The sequence below is a fragment of the Ochotona princeps genome, chromosome 15 (genome assembly GCF_030435755.1).
Source record: "Ochotona princeps isolate mOchPri1 chromosome 15, mOchPri1.hap1, whole genome shotgun sequence".
NCBI lineage: Eukaryota > Metazoa > Chordata > Mammalia > Lagomorpha > Ochotonidae > Ochotona > Ochotona princeps.
Window position 1 is genome coordinate 2,287,019 of NC_080846.1, and position 22,594 is coordinate 2,309,612.

The window sequence follows — 22,594 nt, forward strand, 5'->3', positions numbered from 1 at the left end:
TTGATGCTCAACTCTTTTTAAAACCTATTAAGACTTAAACTCATTATCTAACCCGTACAATGAACTTTAACAAATAGACAGCAAGTATGCAGCCAGACAGCATTAACCGAGCATTAACTGACTGTCCGTATTTTGATGCTTTGTATTTTGTTTTCTTAGAAATTTCTGTGTCCACAAGATTACTTGCCTTAACCAGGGTTTTTGTTTTACCCAAAGTAAACTGAAGACTCAAATTTTCCATATGACTCAAAAAAAGCTTAGATTTGTACAAACGTGTGTACCCACCAGCCAGCTCGATCAAAACCTGGACTCTTTCAGCACTGCCTCCCGCTCCTCCCAGCTAGTCCCCACCCGCCACAACCAGCCTGTCCTGGGCGCTGTCCCGCGGGCAGTTTCCCCTTGGCCTTCACACTCACATGAAGAGCTCCGGGAAGGCGTGCATCCAGACAACAGCCTGGGAATCTTCGTTTCTCGAGGCAATGTTGCCTAAGAACTGTAGGCCACAGCGGAAAGCTAAGTACAGAAAAGTAAAAGACACCATTAAACACAACAAACGTTTTTCAAGAAAAATTCCCTGTGTTATTAAATAGGAAACTCCTTTTTCTGTTTTTCTGTTTTTTGTTCTTTTTAAAGAGCAAAGAGAGAGACAGACAGAAATTGATGTCTCACATGTTGGCTTACTCCCCACACAACTGTGATGGACAGGGCTGGGCCAAATCACGAGCCGGGAGCTCCATCCAGCTCTGCCAGGTCAGAGCGGGGGCCCGAGCACTCGAGCCGTCTTCCACGGCTTTCCAAGACGTCTTAACTGGGAGCAAGACCAGAAGTGAAGCAGCCAGGACTTGAACCCGTGCCCAGATGAGACATCAATGCTACAGGTGGCACCTCAACCCTCCAGACCACAATGCCAGCTCATAAATTTATTTTAAATATAAAACTTGAGCATGACATGAATATGACTTGCCAAAACAAAATGCTCTACACAAAATTAACTTCTTAAGAATTTTAAGTGCAAGCACAAACACGCCTGTAATTACATTAACTGTCCTGGAGTATGTGTCCGACCAACTTATAATTAGACTGGATTTCTCAAACATCAGCTATAGACTATTTAAAACAGTTAAGCAAAAACATGGTTACAGAATGCGAGAAAGACAGAAACAGTAAGTGATTATTGGGATGAGGCCAGCATCGCTATATAGCAGATTAATTAAGCCCCATTCGGGCTGAACTGGCATTCGGGTGCCAGTTCAAGTCCCAGCTGCTCCACTTCCAATCCAGCTTCCTGCTAATGGCCTGGGAAAGTAGAGGAGGATGGTGTGAGGGCTTGGGCAGCAACACTCATGTGCGAGACCCAAAAGAAGCTCCTGCCCCTAAATTTCAGATCAGCCCAGTTCTGACTGCTGCAGCCACTTGGGCAGTAAGCCAGCAGATGAAAGAGATCTCTTTCTCTCTTTGCTTCTTGCTATCTAATTGCCTTTAAAACTTAAATTTAAAAATCAAGCAAATGTTAGCCCAAAAAAAAGAAAGCTACAGATCCCTTAAAATCAAACATAATAAACTTTAACACAAAAAAGCATTACTAGAAACTGCTCTTTAAAAGTCATTATGAAATGGCTTTAACCAACCAGAAAGGCATAGCAATTTAGTATGGCCTCAAATACACACGGATGTAAAACCAATAAGAAGTAAGACTGAAGAACACAAGCAGTTCACAATTAAATTGGGCAACTACAATGTCATTTGCATGGGCTAAGCCCCAGGTTAAGATATCTACGTCCCCTAGCAGACAGCCTGAGCTCCACACTCGGCTCCTGCTCCTCACTCGCTGCCTGAGCTTGCAAACCCCCTTGGAGGCCGCAAACAACCAGGTTCCGCCACCCGCAGGGAGACTCCGCACGGTCCAGGCTCCAGCCTCAGGCTCCAGCCTCGGCCGGCCCACACTGGGCTGCCGCGTTCTGCAGTTACTCAGCAAACGGAAGTCTCTCCCCGTCTCTCCCTTATCTCCCCGTCTCTCCCCGTCTCTCCCCATCTCTCCCCGTCTCTCCCCGTATCTCCCCATCTCTCCCCATCTCTCCCCGTCTCTCCCGTCTCTCCCCGTCTCTCCCCATCTCTCCCCATCTCTCCCCCTCTCTCCCGTCTCTCCCCGTCTCTATCTCCTCCCACCTCTTGTTCTCCTCCTCCCCTCCCTTCCTTCTCTTTTCTATCACTGGCTTTCAAATAAATAAGTATTTATTAAAAACCTATAAGACAGGTATTTTCTTGCTTATTCTAGAAACCAGGGCCTGGGATGATGGGTAAGTAACTTGCCCAAAGTTTCTAATTTCAAGTACCACAATTCTGGCTTTAATTATAACTTAATCAACCCAATATGGCAAGTTCAGACTCTACCTACTGGTTAGGTATGAATATGATTAACAATAAATAAAAATATGTTTATGACCTGGGTCAGAGCTGGAACGCAGAGATGCAGTCCTAGGCTCCCGCATGGGGGCAGGGACACTCGGCTGGGGGAACAACTGCCTCCCAGGGTCTGCAGGATCAGGAAGCTCAGATCGAAGGCCTGGGCGCAAGCTGGGATGGAAGGCCACAACAGGGAATCTAACCCAAGCATTCCGGTATGGCAGGAGTGTCTCTTCACCAGTCACCTCAGCTGGTGTGCTACAAACCTACTCCTGCAGCCCCCATGAACAAGAGAAAAAGCAAAGGCTGTAACTGGGGCAGGCACTTAGCATCCCACATCAGGGTGCAAGGGCTCAGATGTCAGTTTCCTGCCAAGGCAGGCCCCACAAGGGAGGATGGACAGCTGAGTGTGGGTTTCCACCGTCCACCTGCGGGACGGGACCAGTTTCAGCAGAGCCCACCTCAGCAGCTGCACACACCTCAAGAGGGAATATGAATGAGAGCCCACTCACTCGCCACCTCTTTTGTCTAATAAAGATTTTTTAAGATATTTATTTATTTGTATTGGGAAGGCAGATCAGATTTATGGAGACAAGGGAAGACAGAGACAAAGATCTTCCATCCACTGGTTCACTCCCCCAGTGGTGCAACAGCGGGAGCTGAGCTGCTCCAAAGCCAGGAGCTTCTACCAGGTGTTCCACGTGGTGCAGGGTCCCAAGGTTTTCGGCCGCCCTCAACTGCTTTCCCAGGCCACAGGCAGGGGGCTGGAAGGGAAGTGGAGCAGCTGGGACAAGAACTGGCGTTCATGGGATGCCAGGTGAGGATTTAGCCTCTAATAAATACATTTTTTAAACACTCGCATTTTACAAAGAATCAACCATGGATCAAACAGGTAAATAATTTTTCCAAGATCACAGAGCCTGTAAGTGGTAAAACAGGATTGGCAAAAACAAGAGATAACTTCCCCCAGGACAGAAATCAGAGCTGATCAGGGCAGGTAAAAAGCAACAGAAGAATTGAGCTAAAATGCAAGGTTTTGCCTCATTCGAAGCAGCAGACAGACAGACTTGGGGGAGGCTGTCCAGCCAGGCTCTCAGATGCCCAGGTCTCTGCTCTCCAGATGGGGACGCAGCCAGCGGAGGCCAGCTCCTGCCTCTGCCTCTGCAACTGGTGGTCCTGCCTCTGCAGGACCCCGCCCTACCAGCTCCCACGCCGGACGGCCTGCCCCAAGCCTCAAGGACAGACCGGTTCTGAGCAGGACAGAGGACGAGGCCCGGGACAGGGCTACAGCACTCACAGATCACAGCAACTGAGCACTGCAAGACCAGAGGGCAGAGAGGCAAACACTTCACCTGATCCCAAACTGCAAGCATACCCACATGTCAGCCAGACATGTAAACTCAGGGAAATGACAGCCACAAAGACATCGAGCTTTTTGGCAGCCTGCATAGATGGTGATGTCTACCTTTGCTCTTCCTAGGTTTTTTTGTATTGCTTGTTTTTTAATTCTTATTGGAAAGTCAGGTCTACACAGATAAGGAGAAAGAGAGAAAAATCTCCTTCCACTGGCTCACTCCCCAAGTGACTGCATCGGCCAGAGCTGAGCAAATCTGAACCGAGGAGCCCGGAGCTTCTTCTGGGTCTCCCATGCGGGTGCAGGGTCCCAAGGCCATGGGCCATCCTCCTTGCTCTCCCAGCTCACCAGCAGAGGGCTGGGTGGGAAGAGGAGCAGCCAGGACATAAACCAAGAACATATGGGATCGCATTGAGTCGCCAGGCAATCCTGCCAAGCTCTCTTTCTACTTTTATAAGCCTTATCTTATAACAGTCAATGATGAACTTAGATGTTCATAACAAAAGAAAGCTAACTTTTTTTCAGCTGAGTTACAACTTTTAAAGACTGAAATCCAACTGGGGGCCAACACTGTGGCACAGTGGATTAAGCCACCTTGCGCTGTGCCAGCATCGCATTTGGCCAGCAGTACAGTCCCAGCTGCTCCACTTCTGATTCAGCTCCATGCAAACAGGCCTTTGAAAGTACAAGATGGCCCAAGTCATTGGGACCCCTCGCGGCCACACTGGAGACCTGGAGGAAGCTCCTGGTTTCGGGGGCAGCCTCACTCTGGCCCTTGCAGCCATTTTGGTGACAAACCAATGAAATAGGTCTTTCTCCCTCTGCCTTTCAGATATAAAAATAAATCTTTTTTTTTTTTATTGGAAAGTCATGTATACAGAGAAAAAGAGAGATACAAAGATCCTTCAACCACTGGTTCACTCCCCAAGTGGCTGCAATGGCCGGAGCTGAGCTGCTCCGAAGCCAGGAGCCAGGAGCTTCCTCTAGGTCTCCCATGCAGGTGCAGGGTCCCAAGGCTTTGGGCCGTCCTCAACTGCTTCCCAGGCTACAAGCAGGAAGCTAGATGGAAAGTAGGGCCATCAAGATTAGAACCGGAGCCCATGGGATCCTGGCGCATGCTAGGAGAGGACTTTAGCTGCTAAGCTACTATGCCAGGCTCAAAATAAAACTTTTTTTTTTTAAGATGTATTTATTTTTATTGGAAAGGCAGCTATACAGAGAGGAGGAGAGACAGAGAGGAAGATCTTCCGTCTGATGATTCACTCCCCAAGCAGCCGCAATGGCTGGAGCTGAGCCAATCTGAAGCCCGGAGCCAGGAGCTCTTCCGGGTCTCCCACGCAGGTGCAGGGTCCCAAAGCTTTGGGCTGTCCTCGACTGCTTTCCCAGGCCACAGGCAGGGAGCTGGATGGGAAGCAGGACCATCAGGATTAGAACCGGCGCCCACATGGGATCACAGCATGTGCACGGTGAGGACTTTAACCACTACGCTATTGCACCGGGCCTCAAAATGAATCTTAAAAAAAAAAAAAGCCAACACACTCAGCAATTCATCAGGAACTAAAATCTAGCACAATTCTGGAAGGGAAAAGGTTTAATGATATCGTAGACAGAAGAAAAAAACTCCAGACCAGCACAAAAGACAGTTTACTTTACCCAACAGCTTATCAACTGATCTCTGAGTAAATACTGCAAGCATTACAAGGTCCCTCAAAATCTCACTATTATTTTTACAGATTAGCAAAGAACAAAAGCCAAAAACAACAGCAATAACTCAATTAAAATAACTCATGCTCGTGTTTACATAAAATGTGATGAGCATAATATATTCATCATACTACCGTAATTATTCCTTGAAAAGAATACTCTAAATATTATTTTGACAATGTAATTACAGTTCTTAGCTGAAGAATGGTTAAAAAAAAACCTAACCTGGCACAGACGCCCTGCCAAAGCCTTCCTAAGAGCCCAGCTCTCAGCAAGCACGTCCAGTGGGCACGGCTGGCTTATCGGGAAGCGCAGCCTTGGGCCTGCCAGCTGCGGGCTGCACCAAGCCCGTCAAAGCGCCAGGTCTCCCTGCTGGACTCGTTTCCACGACAAAGAACACTGAGGCATTTCACCAGCTGTCTTTTTCAAGAAGGTGGCAAAAAATCAATCTCCATTTTCCACATCATCACTGAACACAAGTCATCTACAAAAAGGAACAGAACTGAAAACGGAGTCAGATCCAACAGAACAGACTGTCCACATTCACGGACTGGAAGACCTGACAGTCAAGATGCCAAGTTGCTAGATCATTCCACAGATCGAACATAGTCCCTCGCATCTACAATATCTAAGTAACTCCACCATGTCACAAATAGTCCAATTAAAAGCTAGGCAAAGGGGCCTGGCATGGTGGACTAGCAGCCAAAGTCCTTGCCTTGAACGCACCAAGATCCCATAATCCCAGCAGCCCCGCTTCCCATCCAGCTCCCTGCTTGTGGCCTGGGGAAGCAGTCAAGGACGGCCCAAAGCCTTAGACACTGCACCCGTGTGGGAGACCCAGAAGAGCTCCTGGCTCCAGGCTTTGGATCTGCACAGCTCTGGCCATTGCGGTCACTTGGGGGGGTGAATCATCACACGAAAGATCTTCCTTTCTGTCTTTCGTACTCTGTGTATATCAGACTTTCCAATAAAATTAAATCTTAAAAAAAGGAAAAACTAGGCAGATGATTCAAATCTTCTGAAAGAAGATTCACAAAGGGTGTGAAGCATACAAACCAACAGTCATTTGGAAAATGCAAGTCAAAGCCAGCCCGAGGTACCAGCCCTGCAGGCCCATCTGTAACCAGGGGACTGCGATCAGAAGAGCCAAGCGGGCATCAGCCAACAGAGAAGTGAAGGAGATGCTGGGGAAAAGTCACATGACTGGGCTCCCACTCTACAGGTGTACAGCTGACTACAAACAGGGACCCCATCCAACGTATGTGCTCCCATACACGGAGCAGCATGACTCACTCCAGCCAGCACCCAGCAAGGGACAACTGGGTAAGCCAACTCTGAAGTGTCCCTACAACAAAGGGCCAGCCCACGCAACACCACACCAGACCTCCCTGACAGTACGCAACGGGAAAGACATCGGACATGAGCAGCCACCTGAACCTGCAATTGCAGCAAGGAGGACATTGACGACAGGTCAGCTCAGGGAGGGAAAGCAGGGTGGTGGCTTCTGGGGGCCGCTGTGGGGCAGAGGAGCAGCAGCCCCACAGACGCAGGGTTCCTCTCAGGAGACAAGCACTCTCCTCTAGGGAGAGGCAGCAGGTGCCCGAGACTGTGAATGTACTAAATGCCCTAAAGTAGTCACTTCAAAATGGTTAATGCTACATTATATGACCCTGAACATTAATTTAAAAATTGAATTAAACTGACACAAGAGTAACTACCAAAACTGTGGATAACTCTTCACGCACTTGGCACAAAACAGGCTGTAGGGGCAGGTATGTGGCACTCGGGTGAAGGCCAAGGCGTAGGGAGACAGTGTGAGCACAAGGCCTGGGCACCCACGCACCCCCAGGGCAGACCCAGGGGCGACTCCAGGCTGCTGCTGAGGACCTAGAGCAGCTCCAGCTGTCGCAGGCAACTGCAGAGGAAGCCAGGGGATGTATGTCAGTACGTGTGTGTACATGGGTCTGCCTTTCAAACAAATTTAAAATTTTTAAAATATACAGACTAAAACAGAATCTGCTCCAACTGGTGGATATCAGTGATAGTTGGGCAACAAAGTTACTCCCCCAACTGGCTCCTCTCAAGAATTCCAGACGTCTGCTCCTGGGAGTTATCATTAGGCCATCTAACTGCTTCACTAAATCTGTGGGAGAAAGAAATGAAATAATCCTTTACCAATTATTGCAAAACTAAGTAAAATTCTTGTAGAAAATTTGGGATAGAGCAAGAAAAAAGGCTCCTGGAACTGGAGGGGACACACAGCCAAGAAGAGATTTCCTGGCAAAGAAAAGCAGGTGAGCACCTCGATGCTCTGGACTGTGCTGTGACGCAGCGGGTTAAGCCGCCACCTGCAACACTTGCATCCCACCTCATCCTAGCCTGGAGCAGCAGTTCCGATCCAGCTTCCTGCTAACACTCCCTGGATGGCAGATGAGGGCTCCAGTGCTCGGGTCCTGCCAATCTCATGCAAGACCCAGACAGAGCTCCTGGCTCATGGCTGCCGCATGGCTTCGTCACCACTACTAAAGAAATCTGGAGAATGAACCAGCGGACGGAAGCTCTCAGTCTCAGAGCTGTTGCCATTCCCTTCAAGTTCAATGAAAATAAGCATTTTTAAAGCTGCAGCTGAGACCGATACCCAAGACTACAAGGTTCTACCAGCAGAGAAGTCAGTGGGTACGAGGCCACTGCGCAAGTACAAGCTGGCTCCCTGTCACTGGGGTCACACTGCGTATGGGCTGCATGTCCACTGAGCTGCTTCATTTAGGAACACATCTTTAAGGAAGAAGCCTATTTTCTGCCCACCACTGCATGTCAGATCTGCCAATGACAACCGTACTCGCTAGCATTTTTCAACAATTAAAAACATGGCACACTCTGGAGTTTCTTACTGAATTACCATAGAGAAATTCACAGCCGAAATCTACACCGCATGTGCCGACACGGGGGGCTTTGGAGGTGGTAAGGCCTTGGCCTGGCACCTTACAAAGGTTCCTTTGTCCCTCTGTCCTTCTTCCATGTGAGGACCAACAGAAGGAGCCAGCTCTCAGCAGCACCAGATCCATGGGTGCCCAGGCATGGACTTCCTGGGCCCCAGGACTCCAGGCAATCAACTTGTACTGCTGACTGTCATGGCCATCCATCCTGTCAGCGCCCACACAGACAGACAGACAGCCCTCAATGTGCAAGTGGGCAGGTGGGCACCAGCAAGTCAGCCAACAGATGGGCAAGGAAGTGGCTCTAACTTTCTTTCCTGAGAATTCGTTAATATTTCACTGTTGATGTTTTTCCAATTCATGCAATTCACAGCATCCCCTTCAATGAATGACACGCAAGTCAAGGTATCCATTTTACATTTTTTCCAAAGTCACAAACAATCCACGAATTACACTCCAGGTTACCTGTCAGAAGGGCCTCCTGTTCCGCTCGCAGTTCTCGAAACAGAAGAACCAAATCAACAGCGACACGGATGGTATCCAAGTTTCTGCGTCAAGTTGTTAAAAAAAGGCAAATCAGATGGATGTTCCTGACAGTGCATTTCAACAGATGCTCAGAACACCAGTTAACAGATCCTGTTGCAGTAAAGAAAGTATGCCCCAGATCCAAATGCGGCATGTCTACCATGCACGGCAAAGGGCACTGTACCAATGAGTCTTACAACAGGAAGGTTTGCCTGGACGATGAGGGTCCAAAGCAGTAACAGAGAAAACCAGGCAGGCTAGAGTCTGGGGAAGGGCCCCAGGCCACGGAACAAGCATGACTCCCCTGACAGCGTGGGGAAGGAGCACAGCCCTAGTCCCCCACGAAGCCTTCCAAGTCCCAGAATTGTAAGACAATCTGAGTTTGCTGCTTAAACCACTACGTTTGTGGCAATCTATAACCCAGTCCTGGAAGATCCATTCGAAGCGGGGTAGCAGAAGCAGAGTTCTCCTCTTCTGGCTGGTTACTCCTTCCTAACAAACCAGCAACAGGAAGGAAACCAGCAAACCGAGCCTGAGGGGATCCACAGAACCCCTGAACCTGTGGACAGACAAGAAACCAGTGCTCTGGACACCCCACTCGCGGTCGCTGTCAGGAGAGGGGGCAGTCTCACCGAGCCTTGCCAGGCCCTGGGGCCACCAACTGCAGGCAGTGCCAGAGAGAGCCGAGTTCTCAAGAGACACGGCTGGTGTTGAAAGCCAGGAGAATTCAGCAATACCAGGAAACACGAGACTTTTGAAATGATGTTAAAATGTGTGATTTCCAGCCAGGGAGGTCATTGTGGGTTCTGTGAGGGGAACTGATGTCAGCATGAGTGTCCGTGAGGGAACCAGGGGGTCACAGCCAGCAAGCGGGAATGGCGGGTGCTGCGCCGATGGGGCCACAACCCACCGTTACAGGCAGCCGCTGCAGCCTAGAACAGACAAGCAAATGGATTTCCTTGACGGCAACCAGAAGCCAATCCTGCAGACTTCCGATTCAGCCCAGTAAGACCGACAGCAGAGCAAGCTTAAACTTTCTGTTGCCTTACACCCCTAAAGTTGTGGTGTTCCTAGAGGAACAACAGAAAGCGGACACAGCTGCCCGGATTCTTCACTTCATCTCAACATGAACCACAAATAAGGAAAGACATTCCCACCTAAAACAGGAACCCTAAGGGGAGTGAGTGAAACTTCCAGAACCCTGTGGGCAGCCCAACTCTAAAGAAAGAGCTTTCAGAGCAGGATCAGTCTGTCCACAGCTGGGGAGCCTCACCCCTACACACATTCCCTCATCACAAAAAAGAGGGGGGAAGGCAGCTCAGCACCCACTCCCAGGAAAGGTGCTGGCCGCTCCCACCCTGCCGGCTTCTGCACGGGCCACCCGGGCCAACAGGCCTGCTGGCCGCTCCCACCCTGCCGGCCTCTGCACGGGCCTCCCGGGCCAACAGGCCTGCTGGCCGCTCCCACCGTGCCGGCCTCTGCACGGGCCACCCGGGCCAACAGGCCTGCTGGCCGCTCCCACCCTGCCGGCCTCTGCACGGGCCTCCCGGGCCAACAGGCCTGCTGGCCGCTCCCACCGTGCCGGCCTCTGCACGGGCCACCCGGGCCAACAGGCCTGCTGGCCACCTCTCTCCAGCCAATAAAGCAAGAATGGCTTTTGCTTCAAGCAATTTTTTTTTTAATTCAAAGAATATAACTGTATATGTGAACATTTTTATGAAATTCAAATGTCAGGGTCCATAAATGAAGCTTCCATAGAATACAGGCATCTCATTAACATTTTTTCTCAAGGCAGTTTTGCTCTTTAGGTGGTCTCAAAAAGTCCACGGAAATTCATGTCACAGAATTCTATGTAGAATTTTAAAATGTGCATCACAATAAACTTGTCTTGGAGCTTCACTTTTCCACGGCAGTTTTTCAGCATCCTTGCACATGGAGGAGCTGAGGCGTCTAACAGGATCACGAAGCGGCCACAGCAGTGGGGGCTCCACCCCGCCACTCGGAGGGCAGGGCGCCTGGGACTCTCCTGGGACTCGGACTACACTCTGCTGAACTGCACTGCGTACATTCCTGGGCAAAATACAGTCCTCTGGCAGGAAAGTGCAACTTTTAGACAAGATGTGAAAAGATCTAAACCCTAATAATAACATACCTTCTAACACTATAGTAGATTAAATAATTTGCAACTAGATGGTCCTAACTAGAGACCATTATGCTCAGTGAAATAAGTCAATCCCAAAAGGACAAACACCATATGTTCTCTCTGATATAAGGAATCCATCATGCAAATTGGATTCTTCCATATCCAGATGTGAAGACACAATGCAACAGGCATCCCTACTTCCAAATCAAAGATGGTCTCCCAGTGAAACTGTTGGACATATCCAGACAATGGGATGCTGGACTGTCTGACACTGTCTGTACCAGCAATGTCAGGGCACACTTAAATAACAGACTGACGGAACTGTAACTCTAATCAAGGACTATACTATTGTAATGATATGGGGAAAATCAGTTGTGGGGTGGGAAGTGGTGTGGGGTAATCTCAGACTCTACAGAATTGTACCATAAAATTCAAATTTTTAAATAAAAATTTTTAAAAAGGAGAAAAAAACCACTTTAGTAGCTTAAAATTCAGTAGCTTTAAAAAATATTTAAAAATAGTAGCCAGAAAAACATGAAGTTTGCGATCTGAGTCTTGATTGCCTCACACACGCCAGCTTTAATTAAGGCTGACCACAAAGACCATTCTAGAATCTTTGTTGTATTTCTGACTACAGCCCAAAACCATCAGAATTTCCCTTTGAAAATCAACAGTGAATAATGCACTCCCGGAAGTAAAATGAGAACACCAGCACCCTCAGGTGTCCATTTGCATCTTGGGCCAACCCCAGGCCGCACCACCAGCACACAGCTCTTGCTAGGACAGCCCCGCCCCAAGTCCACAGGATCATGAACTTCACGCCTGGGCCTGTGACAGAGGCAGGGCCATTTAACACTCACTGGGCAGACCAGGTGTGTGGACATCAGCAGGGGCATGTGCAATGCCACTTTATGTAAACCTCGCCACCATCCAGCCCATTTCTCAAAGACGACATCCCGGAGCCAGGCTGACAGGGTCACACAGGGCCTGGAGCAGGCGGCCAAAGGCATGCATGAACAGTCGCACCAGGCGGCTCTGCCTGAAGCCTGCGTTTAGAATGAGATGCCTGGAGTTGGACTGTCCCCGGCTCCCCAACGCAATGAAGGACTCTCGTATTAGTCATTTAACCTAAGTCACAGTTTTGTCTTTCGCAAAGCGGATCTTAGGTTACTGTTTCTCCACTTTGTTCTAACAATTGAACAGCACACTCCTAGTCAGCCACATGGCACAGACCCTGGTGCTGAGAGTAGCTAAAGGCACGAAGGGCTCCCTTCCTCAGCCACAGAGCTCCTCGAGGTTTCCAGGGACAGGAGGGTATGCCACCCACAGCCCTCTCCTTGCCCTACTGACCCGCCAGGGCTCTCCACCAGCCAGGGCCAGATGCGCCTAGGACATGGCGGGTTATGGTAAGGACTATCAGCCTAGGACATGGCGGGTTATGGTAAGGACTATCAGCCTAGGACATGGCGGGGCATGGTAAGGACTATCAGCCAGGGCCAGATGCGCCTAGGACATGGCGGGGCATGGTAAGGACTATCAGCCTAGGACATGGCGGGGCATGGTAAGGACTATCAGCCTAGGACATGGCTGGGCATGGTAAGGACTATCAGCCTAGGACATGGCGGGGCATGGTAAGGACTATCAGCAGAAACACCCCTGTTTCCATCTATCTTCCTGCAAGCAGCTGGCAGGTTTGGTTTAGCACTGAAGTTAAACAACTTCAGCTTTTATCCCTCTCTCCTTTGATCTTGAAAACTTCATTAATCATCTCAAAGGCTCAGGTGGGAGACTGTCTGGCAGGGAAGGGAGTCCCTCCAGGGGCCCCTGAACCACCCCCCCTTCACCTGGGGCTCCGTCTACAGATGACGAAGGAGGGAAAAGGATGTACCCTTAGTGGCCTCATACCTCATTTCAACACAGTTTCGAATAAAAGCAGTTTCCAAAAAATCAGAAAAGTCCAGCAGGAGAAATTAACATGCCAAGAGCAGCACAGCACTGGTAATTCTGCTCTTTAAAATGTCTCATCAGGAGGTCACTTCAAAACGTTCAAGGGAAAGTGAACTGGAAGATGTTTCTTTCGGTGCAAAAAATTTTGGAAATACATGCTAATATGAATTTCGCACAAACTTTCTGAAGACTCTTCATATAAGACAGGGAGGAGTGGAGCCTTATATAATTACCTTAAGGAAAGACAGGTTGTCTTGGAAACTTACAAAACATTCAAAAGAATTAAAAATTGACAACAAGGAAAAGTGAGTTCAAGAATTGCACATGAACTTAAGCAGATATAATCTAGAAACCAAGAACCAAATTCAAGGTTCAAACTACCGTACTATGCACACAGCCAAGTATTTTGAAACACGTAAACATGCAAGCAATAAAAACCATCCTGAAGGGAAATGTCCCATCACCAGCTGTACAGTACACACTGGTCTAAAGAGACCCTCGGGGCAGGCCCCGCACAGGACTTCCCACAGACACAAAGGGCAACCTGGTACTAACAGAGGGCGGGCCAGCACGCACACAGCACAGCATCACTACCTGATGGAGTTCTGGTTCAAGGAGCACTCGATGCAGGCGTTGCGCAGGCACCGGAAGCACTCGGTGATGAGCTGCAGGCTGGAGGCCAGGTGCTCCACTTGGTCCGGGTCCCTGCAGGCCAGCTCCACGGCCTGAGAGGACTTCTTCAGGATATCCAGAACTCGCTGGAAGATGGTCCTCGGCGCTGTCTCCCTGCGAGAGGATAGAGCGTTACCAAGGGGGGAGGGCAACGTGTAAATGGACTGCGGGAAGCTGCTTGCATTGGCAGGTGAGCTGTGCTGGCTGCTCCAGCGCCTTCCTTTAACACAAAGAGCCACTGCGCACCAAGCCCTGACAGTGGCAGACACCATTCCTGGCCTTTCCATCTCTGATCCCATTTAACCTCGCAGCGAGGCAGCAGCCCGGCAATGAGTTCTCCCTTCAGATAAAGCAGCCGAGGTGGAGATCAGGCAAAGTAACTTGGGTCAGCCGGTAACTGGCAGTCACAATCCCAACTGGAACACTCCGACCACGTCACTTCCATGGTCCGAGAACACAAATCCCCATCACGCCGCAGGCGTAGCTCGGTCCTGAGGACAAACATGCTGTCCACTCAACACAGGGACACTGCAGCAAGTGTTCCTTGGATCCCACTGCAGGTATGTGAGCGAAGGAGGCGGCAGAAGAGGGGAGACAGGAGGGTGAAGGCAGAGGGAGAAGAACACACAGCATTCCAGAACTCCCAAGAGCGCACGTGCCCAGGCAAGGGGCAGGCCCGTGGCTGCCCTGTGTGCTCGCAGGCGGCACCTGCCGTTCCGGTGGGGAGGCCCGCCTCCACTGGCTGTCACTCCAGAGCGACGGGGCACCTAGAAGCTGGCCAGCCGCCTCATCCCACAAACCCCGACAGAAACAGAGGTCTGCCCGGCATGAGATGAGCAACCGCAGGGCTGGGCCATCTAGAAGATTCTTACAGACGACTCTGAGTATGGCTGCTGTCCCTAGCCCCTCCCGGCCGAATCCCAGCGCCCACACTTCAACCTAAGCGAAGCCAGCCTCAGAGGAGCTACAAACCCCTGACACCAAGTCGCCCCAGCATCTTATGACTGAGGAGGTTCCAGGGGACAGAGCAAACCATTCCCTCCTGTTCTCTGGTGCTGTGGTCTCATCTTACAGAAAACACAACTCACATCACAGCAGCTGGGCTCTCCTCCGCGGCCTCTAAGGCTGGAGGTGTGCATCAGGCAAGGCCACACCCCTCCCTCTAAGGCTGGACGTGTGCTTCAGGGAAGGCCACACTCCGCTCTAGCATGCCAGGTTCAACCCCAGCTCCAGCTCCCTGCAGATGCAGACCCTGGGAGGCAGCTGTGATGGCTGAGTCGTCTGGGTCCTACCACCCACCTGGGAGACATAAAGTGAGTTCCTTGCTCTGGCCATTTCAGGCATCTGGATAAGGTCTCCTGCTCACTCTCCACCCTACCCACACCACCCCACCCCCTCTCACATTTTTTTAGTTAAATAGAGAAAACAGAGTAGGCATCGGACTCAGCAGCTACGACACCAGCACCCCACAGCGTGACACTGGATTCAGGTTGGTGCTGCTTCCCCCAGAGCGCCCTGCACCGGGCACCCGGGGAGGCAGCGGCTGACGGCGCATGCGCTTGGGCCCCCGCCCCACATGGCAGACCCAGACGGAGTTCCGGGCTCCTGACTCTGACTTCAGCCTTGACCAGCCGTTAGCAAACGTGACCAGCAGACTTGAGCCTTATCGCTGCCTCATTCTCTCTCTCTCTCCACACACACACACACACACACACACACACACACCTCTGCTGCATCACAAGCCTCATTCTGAACTCCCAGCACTCCCTAACATTCGCTCTGAGTGGGCAGCAGGCCTGCCATGAGCAGTGACATTGGGCCGAGTGTTATAGCACAGGGTCTGGGTAACAACATTCCCTATCAGAGGACCTGGGTTCAAGTCCTGCCTTTGGTTCAATAGTTTCCTGCTAATACACACCCTGGCAGGCAGCCATGGATGGCTCAAGCACTTACGGCTCTGCCAGCCGTCGGGACACTGGGTCCAGCCTCGGCTTTGCCTGTGTGGGCATTCGGGGAGAGGGAACCAGCGGATGAAAAACTTTCCTTCTCTGTCACTCTTTCAGATAAATAAAACTTAAAAGCAACAGAAAGAACTGAAGAAAACAATGAAGCATCAGCTCAAAACCCTTCCTACCAGGAAATCCTCAAACCCAAAGCAGGGGCAGAGCCTTCGAGGTGGAGTGCAGGACCCTCAGGGCTGCTGCTAACAACCAGCCAACTCCTTCCCCGTTAGAGGATACAGTGGGTCAGCTTGCAGGGGGCGGGAGGAGTGTTGTCACCCAGTGAGCTATTACAACCTTCCGAGAGCAGGACATGTCCCAGCTGTCTCCTGCCTTCTGCGAGACAGCAGCGGCAAGTCAGTTCCTCATTGCAGTCTCTGCCCATCACATGGACAGTTTCACAGGAGCTTTTATTCACTGACAGCGAATGTATGAACGTGCCTCTCTGCCTGCTATCTGCCAGTGCAGATCCCAAGGGCTCCTGATGCGCGCCAGCTGCAGAAGCCACACTTGGTGTCAAGGCAAGGCACAAGTATGTGCAGCGCTTAATGACAACGAGACAGCGAGTCGGGATCAGTCAATCACTCCCACATCACAAGCGTGATTAATAACTGCTGTCATTTCTGCTTTAGCCAAACTGACAAAAAATATTCACAATGACTTTAAAAAGCTTAGCTGCTTCATTCAGACGCACAAAGTACTTACAAGGACAATTAAAATTCAACCGTTAGACATTCCTATTAGAGAGGAATGCATACCCTGAAGACAATGTATAAGAGAAATGTTACATTACAGAACAAACAAAGAGAAATGCTTTGAATTACACAAAAGGTAGAATTTCATTTCCTTCAAGTTTGAACACATCTGCAGGTTTAATTTTGGCAAGCCCTGTTTGAGTAAAATTAAAGAAAACCACCTGTGATTATATGTAACAGGTTAGGTCCAACACGCTTCACGCACACATACCTTACGGCTAATTCATCAGGCAGGCCTCCTACTGAAAAGGGCACATGCTTGGACCAAGCCCCCCACACTCGTTAAAAGATTTATACTAATACCTTCAATTTCATTAGAATCTGGCATGTGTGGGTTACAGTAGCTGAACCACTGTGGCTGAAAAGCACCATTAAAACGCACTCAAGTTCAGAGAGTCAGTGTCGCTTGCATTTAAAACCACAAACCTTGGTTACTGATTTGACCAAACTAGACTGAACAACAACAACCCCCCTCCGCAAAAAGAAAAAAAAGAAAAAAAAACAGAAAATAAAAACTATCTCCTGCCACAAACCACTTCGGGCAAACTTCCGGAAATTCACCTCTGCAGAATTCTGGCCTCTCCATTCACACACTTCTCCGGATTCCAGCATGTCCTGGCGAGGACTCCAAGCTGCCCGGCAGCCTGGCCCAACACATTCCAGTCTCAAGTCCTCTTTATAAAGAGCCTTTAATGGGGACCAGGGCAGTGGCACATCAGGTAAAGCCTCCACTCGCGCTACGAGCAACCCATGTATGCCAGTCCGTCTCCCAGCCTCTCCACTTCTTGCCCAAATCCCTGGTGATCACATAGGAAAAGCAAAATGGCCTGAGGGCTGGCCCTGGCACCCACACAGAGACGTGTAACGCTCCTGGCTCCGGCCCGGCGCAGCCCTGGCCACGCAGCCACTTGGGAAGTGAAATCATCAGCCGGAAGACCTCTGCCTCTCCCTAATTCTTTCAAGTAAATCAGTAAGTTGTTTTGTGTTTTGTTTTGCTTTGTTTTGTCTTGTTTTGAGTCAGCTTGTGGTAGCCTGAGAGTCTCTGTCACAATTCTTCACCTGCTCTGGTAACATCAAGCAGCCAGAGGCAATACCTAATCAGAATACAACAGGGGCCAATTTAGGGCCACAAAACTTAAAATTTATATACTTTTCACGTGCCATGGAATTTAATTTTTCTCTCAACTACTTCAAAAATGTAAAAATCATCATAATTCACAGGACATGAAGACCACAGGTGGCAGGCCAGGTTAGGAACCCTGGAGCCTGCAGATCCATCTGAAAGGGTGCCAGACACACAGGCCCCACCCCACCTGCAACACCACATCGCCCATGCTTCTCCACCAATTAAAATTCACCGTTCATAAGAACAGACAGACTCTAAAATGCATTAATCCTGAGAGCAGCTAAAAATGTGTGTGTCAGAGAGAGCGAGGGACAGAGATCTGCAGAGCCAAAAATAAGCTTCTGGAAAAGAACAAGCACTTGGGAATAGCACCGCAGGCACACATGGGGCAGTACTGCAGGCAGACGGGGACAGCACAGCAGGCAGACATGAGGCAGCACCACTGGCACACACAGGGCAGCACCACTGGCACACACGGCGCTGGCACACACAGGGTAGCACTGTTGGCAGACAGGGGGCAGCACCACTGGCACACACGGGGCAGCACCGCTGGCACACATGGGGTAGCACTGCTGGCATACAGGGGGCAGCACAGCTGGCACACACGGGGCAGCACTGCAGAGAGACACGGGGCAGCACCGCAGGCAGACAGGGGGCGGCACTGCTGGCACACACGGGGCAGCACCACAGACATGGGGCAGCACTGCTGGCACACACACAGAAATGCTGGCATTACAAATCAGCAGGGGAACGGGTATCCCGTCACAGGTGTGCCAACTATCTAGGGTTATCCGCAAGGAAAACTATGGACTCGGATCCTCCTGCCCTCAAGTTCCATGAGGTATTCCACAAGAATTCAGGAAGCAAAAACAAAACAACAGAACTCCGTGAGAAAACAGACTTGGGTCTGCCTCGGTGGCTCAACTGGCTGATTCTCCCCTACAAGCTGCCCAGAATCCCACATGGACACTGGTTCATGTCTTGGCTGCTCCACTTCCATCCAGTTCCTTGCTGTGGCCTGGGAAAGCAGTAAAGGATGGCCCAAAGCCTTGGGATCCTGCACCCACGTGGGAGACCCGGAAAGAAGCTCCTGGCTCCTGGATTTGGATTGGCTCAGTTCTGGCCATTGCGGCTACATGGGGAGTGAATCAACAGATGGAAGATCTGTCTCTCTTCTCTATAGATCTGCCTTTCCAATAAAAGTAAAAATACATCTAGAAAATAGAGACTATCTTTGTGCTATTAAACAAAGAGGTCCTGTTTTTAAGATTTATCTATGTATTTGAAAGTTAGAGAGACTCAGAGACTGCGTCCACTGATTCACCGCCCAGATGGCTGCAGTGGCCAGGGATGGGCCAGCAGCACAGGAGACCTGAGGTCTCCTACAACCCAACAGCATCTCACCAGGCACAGCTCCTTCAGTGGCTCTGCACAACTCTGTGACATCCTCAAGGAGCAACAGGCCTGCTCACCACACAGCAGCAGGGAGCCCCAGGCCGCAGGTGCCAGACACTGCTCTTAGCAACACGCGCATGAGCTCTCTGTGGCTGTGGCAGTATAAATCATGTTTTGAACTAAAATGTCACCTTCCCCAGACTTTGGCAGTACCTCGAGGCTCCGCCTAGGACTTGTCCCAGGGTTCCTCTGCCCACACAATCTACTGACCACACCTTTGGTCCAGTGAACATTACACAACTCTGAGAGAATGGAACCATTGAGAAACCACCCTGAGGGTACCTGTGGTCAAACGTCTAGTCTCATTTATCTGGATGCACTGCCTCAAAAGCTTTCCTGTCTGGTCGGTGTGCTCAAGATAACTGAATGGGGGGGCATGGCTCCCACAGACCACTCCTGTTTTCAAGTTGAGTCAGAACACCTTCCCAAACAGTCCCATGTGGTATTCCAAGTCATGGCATAGGTAAAAAGAAAACTGCCATCACACTCTAAAAAGAACTTAATTGATATTCTCGCTCAACACAGCTGCTGAATCATGGTGGAGTCAAAATGCCACATGGCATCCTCATGTGGCTTTTCTGTTTTGGGGTTTTGGTGGGGTTTTTGGGGTTTCTGCTTTGTTTTGGGGCGGACACTTGCTGGCCAGAGGCTCAGTACTGCCTGGGGAAAACCCACGTGTGATGGAGATTATTTTTTGCCCATGCAGTGCGCTGACCTCTGCTTGGGCTAGCTCCAGGAAGGCCCGTCAACATGTCGGTAGCAACAGATCACTTCCTACAGTCATCCATTATTTGACGTCTCTGTTCACTCAACAAGTCTTATTTTTCTTTTTTTTTTTTTTTTTTTATTTTTTATTTTTTTTATTTATTTTTTTTTAAAGATTTATTTTATTTTCATTACAAAGTCAGATACACTGAGAGGAGGAGAGATAGAGAGGAAGTGGAGCTGCCGGGATCAGAACCAGCGGCCATATGGGATCAAGGCAAGGACCTTGGCCACCAGGCCACGCCGCCGAGCCCTATTTTTCATTTTAAAGATTTTTTTTTTAATTTGAAAGGCAGATCTACAGAGGGAAGGAGAGACACACAGAACTTCCATCGACTGGTTCACTCCCCAAATGACAACAACCAGAGGTGATGTGACCCAAATCCAGACCCTGTATTCGCACGTGGGTACAGGGTTCCCAAGTACGTGGCCGCCCACCCCTGCGGGCCACCCTCCACCTCGGGCCGCCCTCCACCTCGGGCCGCCCTCCACCTCGGGCCGCCTCCCCCGCGGGCCGCCCTCCACCTCGCGCCACCCTCCACCTCGGGCCACCCTCCCCTGCGGGCCACCCTCCACCTTGGGCCGCCCTCCACCTCGGGACGCCCCCCCCACGGGCCACCCTCCACCTCTGGCCACCCTCCACCTCGGGCCACCCTCCACCTCTGGCCGCCTCCCCCGCGGGCCACCCTCCACCTCGGGCCACCCTCCACCTCGTGCCGCCCTCCCCTGCGGGCCACCCTCCACCTCGGGCCGCCCTCTCCTGCTTTCGCAGTCCACAGCAAGGAGCTGGGTTGGAAGTGAACAACCAGGATGAGGACAGCACCCATACAGCATGCCAGTGCTTGGCTCAACAAGTCCTCCATACTCTCCCTTTTCTTCCTAATTGGTCAAGAACATTAGAAAAGAGTGAAAATGGCTAGGTCTGAAATGCGCAGTGAGCACAAGGACAGGAGGCACCCTGGCCTAGGGCTGCCGTCACTCTAGCAGGAGTGCTGGGGAACGCTGTGATTAGAACGCACCTGTGTGAAGACAAGGTAAGGCAGAGGCTGCCAAAGGTCCCCCCGGAAGGTGACATGGTAACTGAGCTTTCAGGGAAAATCAATGAGATAAAAGGTACGTATTTATAAATTCGGCATTACAGCATTTGAGCTATGTGTATCCAAATTAGCAGTAAATGAAGTTCGCTTTACTCTGTCAACTACAGTTGTAACATCAAGCACAGCACTTGGCAAATACCACATGTCCAGGTGCTGAAGGAATGAAAATACGGTAAGCCAACAGGTTTCTGGTGATTGAGTGGTCACCATGCAGTAACTGTCAACACACCAGCTCACTGAGCCATCACTGTCCTACTCAGTTCAATGTCCATGGGCCACTCAAAACAGGCCAGGCAGTCCGCTGGGAGATGGTGGAAAGATACGGCAGTAATGATAAGCCAAACAGCTGTGAAGAGCTATTCCTATTCTTATCTTCACCTTTATTTATTTATTTTAAAGGCAGATTTACAAAGAGGGACAGAAACAGAGACCTCCCTCCCACTGGCTCACTTCCCAAATGTCAATGGGCAGGACTGCTCCAGGCCAAAGCCAGGAGCCAGGCACTCCATTCGGGTGTCTCACTTGGGTGGCAAGGACCCCCTTCTGCTGCCTTCCACAAGCACTCACAGGAGCTAGGTCAGAAGTGGAGCAGCCACAACCCAACAGGTGGTCCTATAGAGGACACTGGCCTTGAAAGCTGTAACTTCACCCACTGTGCAAAAATGCCGGCCCAGCAAAGTTCCACCATCAACACCCCCTCCATTCCAAACGGAGACTGGAGCCTGAACAGAAACGCTCAGCTATACCCAGACCTAAGGCTGAAGAACCCAGGATGCTCAGAAGGGTCCAAGGGAGTCTGCAATTCAACTCTGGCCAGCAGACAGGAGGCAAAGTTCCCTGCACCTGGTGGTGACCAAGGACATGATGTGAAACTCCCGGTCAGGACAGGGCGCCCAGCGTGTGTCAATGAGCTGCACCAAAGCCACAAGGACAGGTTGTTCAGCAGGCGGTGCATCCAACACCAGGAGACAGTGTCTGTTAGGACCCTGCCCAGGACACTAGCAGCTGGGTGACCAGATTCACAGGGCACCAATGTTACCACAAGAAAAAGAACACCAATAAAAGATCTGATTTAAGGTCGGGGTTAGTGGAAAACACACAAAGCCTTTACCCAGGGAGGAGTGAGGCCAGAGAGGGAAGATAACACAGCTGTCACTCACAGAGAGGCCACAACTCAACAGTCGAAGAGCCTGACCTGTGTCCTTACCACCCCAGCAGGGTCGGGTCCCAACCCTGCAACTCCAAGCTGTGGCCAGCTGTGGCCCAAGGCCCAGAGCAAGACCCCTCTGGGAGCAATGGGACTGGAGGAGCAAAGGAGAGCGGCTTTTCCTCCCGGACACCAGGGTGCTCCCAGGCTATGCCCTGGCCGAGGAGTCAGTGCAGCCTCAGACAGCGGCACAGAACGAGCAGAAAGGCAACGTGCAGCCGGCAGCCCTCAGCAGCAGAGCCCGCCTAAGCCGCTGAGGACAGGGAAGCTGGGACCAAGATGGCCCGCAGCACCTACAGGCTCGGGCTCAGTGGCAGCCATGTGACTGTGGCTTCTCTGAGGTGCCAACTGTTACCTGGAGGAGTCAGTGACCCGGCACAGTCGTAGGCCAAAGGAGATCTCCCCAGAGCAGACCAGCGTGACGTCCCACCCCCAGAGCCCCATCTATAACTGACTCAGCCAACAGGCTAAGGGGTGATACAGAAACACACGCTTCCGGACCGAC

General features: G+C 50.8%; 1 protein-coding gene across 1 annotated transcript in view; it reads right to left on the reverse strand.

The window, feature by feature from the left end:
• ATXN10 (ataxin 10) overlaps window positions 1-22,594 on the reverse strand; it is a 134,888-nt gene that overhangs the window by 102,312 nt on the left and 9,982 nt on the right. The window contains exons 2-4 of the mRNA XM_004589717.3: window positions 13,607-13,798; window positions 8,863-8,945; window positions 417-513 (exon numbers count right to left, since the gene is read on the reverse strand). Of these exons, the coding sequence (XP_004589774.3) occupies window positions 417-513; window positions 8,863-8,945; window positions 13,607-13,798 (372 nt within the window). The remainder of the gene's footprint in view (window positions 1-416; window positions 514-8,862; window positions 8,946-13,606; window positions 13,799-22,594) is intronic.